The following is a 4,352-nucleotide window of genomic DNA, read 5'->3' on the forward strand; positions in this document are numbered from 1 at the left end:
GGACTATTTTAGTGTATTTGCGAGCTCTTCTTTTTTAATACGGACTGTTCTAATTTTATATACTATTTGGTTTGAAAATGTTCGATTTCGAGGGTTTCAACTTTGAGATTGTACAATATAGAAAACACACCCGTGTAGTTAAACTACGCCCATAGGGATTAGCGGGAAATATCTCTAAGACGCATTGACGGATTATTCGAATATCACCCCGTGTACGCACATCTAATGCCATGGATAAGGCGTTTATATAATTTGAAGGTCATGGAAGGGACAGGCACGTGGCGAAAAGTCGCTTTCTGGAGAAAGCGCTTTGTGAGAGTCTACTGTATTAAATGATCTTCAATTAGATATCGTTTAATTTTAAAGGTTTCGAGTTTGGGTGATATTGAACGCTATTGAAATCGTTCAATATTCCATTTGGTTTTTAATTTTAAGTGCAAAAAATGTAGAATTTGTCTGCATTAGATTCGACGAGTTGAAAAAAATTGGATTGACCAGTCCTTTGCCTTGAGTGGTCACCCTGTATTTGCTTCAATACAAATTTTCCGAAGCGATTACAAATTGCAGTTCTTTCACACTTTAGAGTTTTTAATAAGACGAGTTTTGTCAAATCTTTATTAGCTTTAACACAAAACTCGTAAATGGCGGATAACAAGTCGAAATATTTTTTCAGCTCAAAAAATTAATGTTTTGATCCTGTAAAATGTGCAATCTTAATTCCTAGCGTGGTTGTACTTTTATATTACTTTGAAGTGACTTGAAACATTCAATCTGGCTTGAGATGTCACTGAAAAAATCATACGTCTGCACTAAGTACTGCTTATCGATTATATGCGATAAATATTCGTGTTGATCTTGGATTCTAGCACTTATAATTTTACGTATAATATTATAACGGTCTCCTGGTTACTATCGACCAAGAAAATTACTCTGATCCGGCCCCAGAAAGTGAAAGACGAATGCGGCTTTCTTTCTGTCAAAGTTCACTTGAGTAGTTCGGTTTCTTAGTAGCTGACGATCATCTCGACTTCTCGGAGGATCACGTAAGAAAATGGATCCAAAGAGAGTGGCTGAAAAAAATCGGACGATGTAAGGTCCAAGGGAATTAAAACATTTGCATTCATATTAATTTCAATATTGATACCTCTATGTAGTAACGTCCTCTTTTCACTACATCTTACAACTGGGCCGCTTTTTAAAAAAAATCACTGAAGGCCATGTAATGAGTAGGTCACTTGGCAAGATTCCTACCTTACCGATACTTTTTTTATTTCCTAACTTATTTTCACAAGAAGTGCCCCACCGAGTTGAAAATTTGGAATAATTTGAGATGGTTCATAATTATTAAAATTTTAGAACCGTGCCCACCTTTCTTAGTGCTTCTTATTTATTATCCCAGATTTTCAACTCGATGTAACGCTTCATGTGAAAATAAGTTAGGAAATAAAAAAAGTGACGGTAAGGTAAGAATCTAGTCACGTGATCCACTCGTCACAAGCCCCTAGTAGACTTAGGTTTTGCCACAATATTGTGAGCATTTTTTTTTAATAGCGCGTTTTTACAAACCAGAATACATTTTCAAAATATTAAACAATTACAATATGAGGAACCACTCTTTGCCTTACTTTTGTAGTTAATCGAGTTATCTTTACGAAAAAGATAGAAACTGTTCGGTTTGATTACATACTACCGTCTTATATGTTGAAGTAATGCTCAGTATAACTTTATTAGTCCAAGCGGTGACTGGTAAAATACGAGTCAACTGAGTCAAGCAGAAAAATAAATTGCAACTAATTATGTGATAACAGGTAAAGTTAAAAAAAGGGGGTCGCCTAATATAACTTAGAATTTTTTTCTTTTCTAAGGAAGGGACTGAATACACACACACAATGGGGGTGGGGGGGGGTGAGAGAACGATAGAGAGAGGGGCAGATTGATTGATTCATAGTATTTATGTAGCTCTCAGCTACATTTCATTATAAATTAATCATGGTACATGGTACACAAATTAAAATAAATTTACTTGCAACATAAAAAACATTTTCTCTATACTAATATTTGCTGTTACATACTGAGCGACTTTTTGGCGGAACGTGGTAAGTATTCCCTTCCCTTTGATATCTGATGGTATGCTGATACGCAATTGCATGCTATTCTTTGTGGCACAGACATAAAGTATAGGCTATATAACATATTATCAATAGATTTATATCTATCAAAGTTTAAGATTCCTCTCATTGCTCTATTTTGACATTTTTGTAATCAATGCAACGCTGTTTCATTGGCGTTAAAAAGTATTGTGAACAGTATTCAAAATGAGGTGCTATTATACTTTTATATACTAATAATATTGTGTAATTGTGTAATAATGTAATAAAATCTTCTTACTAACTTTCTTTACTACATAATCAATGTTTTCATTCATCCTCAACTTATCATCAATACTAATACCTGAATATTTCAAACTGTCAAGCCTTTCAATATATATTCCTTCAATCTCCAAATGTACATCAATATCACTTACATCTTTACGAATACCGCCTCCCTCTATGCATTTGCTTTTTTGAATATTTATTTTTATTTGGTTACATTACAGCCAATTCTGTACGCGTTTCAAGTCTTCTTGCATCATTCTTTCGGCATCCAATACACTTTCAGCCTCTCATAACATCATTGTGGCATTCGCAAAAAGTTTCATTACACAGTTTTCATCAGCAGTTGTTGATGTGTAATGCCCGCTACATCATTATGTCTGTGCGTATATTCTCTCTGAGCCATTACGCGACAGCCATCAATAATGTGCTCGATGGATTCGTTGGTATTTCTACATAATCGGCACCGGTCCACTACGTCCTGATGCATCACGTGTTTGCGATAATTCCTGGTTCTGACAACTTTGTCCTCTATCGCAATGACGAATCCTTCCGTCTCTGGATACAGAACACCCTTTCTTAGCCCAATATTGGATGCCTCGCCATTCACTTCATGTTTATCTAACGTTTTGGGGTGCTCGTCATGGACAGCTTTCTGCCTCCATTATATTTCTAATTCATCTATGGTTTCTGCACTGATATTCAAGGCCCCATCTGAGGACAAATTCAAAGGCGTGGAGTCAAGATCCGCTTTGCAGATCGTGCTGTGAAGCGCAACATTTCGTTTGCTGTTGAAATAGTCCTTCAGCTGTGTAGCTTGTGCAACTCACATCGAACACTTGCTGCAGTTTCTGGGCTGAAGTAGCGTACAGCTACAGGTCATCCATGTAAACGATATGGGTCACTTGATGACCATCCTCATTATCATGAATTCTAAACCCATGAGATATGCTGTTTGTTGTTTTACTCAAGGGGTTCAATGCTAAACAGAACCATAATGCACTGAAGGAGTCTCCGTAAAATATACCCGTCGTAATGCGTATTGATCTAGGGATCTTTGATTGTCCATGATCAAAATACTTGATTCTTGTACCACAGAGCCTCATCGCATGGCTTAGAAAGTCAATAATGCGTGGAGAGACTTTGCCAAGTTTTAAAACTTCAGGCAAACAGTCATGCTGCGCAGAAGAAAACGCTTGGTTGTAGTCAATGTATGCCATGTGTGTTTCATTCATAGTTAATATTATTGGTTTTTTAAGATTAAAATATATTCAATTTCATCCCTCTTACTTGAATAAAGTCCTGCTTATAATTAAATCACCTGCAGCGTTATAACTACAATTTATAAAAGATTTCACTTGCTAGCCTGAGTGTAATATCCCAGATTCTTTTCTTTGTCTATGTAATATCCTTTGAATACCTTAACAGTCTTTACCAAATGCTGAATGGCTTATCTGTATATTTTGAATATTATTTTTATCTTTTTTTGTCCTGGCGATTTACACACTTTAATATTGTATATAGTATAATTGTTTTTTGTGCAGTTTCTCGCTAGATGAAATACGAAAACAATTAAAGCAACGGAGTATACTAACATGTTCCTTTACAAGGCATTGTTATACCCTATATTAACTTTACCCTAGACAATTAAAATTCCATAAAATTCTTTGTTAACTTCTAATATGAGTAATATATTTTTCGTCACTCTATCTTCTATTATCTTGATAATTTTTGGAGTATATTTGCTCTCACTGTTATCCATATCTTTTTGAGCTACTAACAGATTCAATAATTCCTGTACATTTAACTGACCTTCATTATTCTCTAACCATAAAAGTTTGATGTAAGGGTTTTTTTTACCGAAAGGACTGATAAAAAGAATTATTGCGCTACATTTGCAGCAACAGTATTCCTTAATCTATTGTTACCCTTCAGGCTTTGACATCCAGATACAGAAATTGATATAGAGGATATCGAAAT

At 35.2% G+C, this 4,352-nt stretch overlaps 1 protein-coding gene across 3 annotated transcripts in view; it reads right to left on the reverse strand.

The window, feature by feature from the left end:
• Positions 1-498: 498 nt before the first annotated feature.
• LOC117177943 (inositol polyphosphate 5-phosphatase OCRL) overlaps positions 499-4,352 on the reverse strand; it is a 404,171-nt gene continuing 400,317 nt past the window's right edge. For all 3 annotated transcript variants that reach the window (XM_033369070.1, XM_033369071.1, XM_033369072.1), the window contains one exon: positions 499-1,070. In XM_033369070.1, coding sequence (XP_033224961.1) covers positions 910-1,070 — 161 coding nt within the window. In that variant the 3' untranslated portion in view covers positions 499-909. The remainder of the gene's footprint in view (positions 1,071-4,352) is intronic.

The sequence above is a fragment of the Belonocnema kinseyi genome, chromosome 8 (assembly GCF_010883055.1).
Source record: "Belonocnema kinseyi isolate 2016_QV_RU_SX_M_011 chromosome 8, B_treatae_v1, whole genome shotgun sequence".
NCBI lineage: Eukaryota > Metazoa > Arthropoda > Insecta > Hymenoptera > Cynipidae > Belonocnema > Belonocnema kinseyi.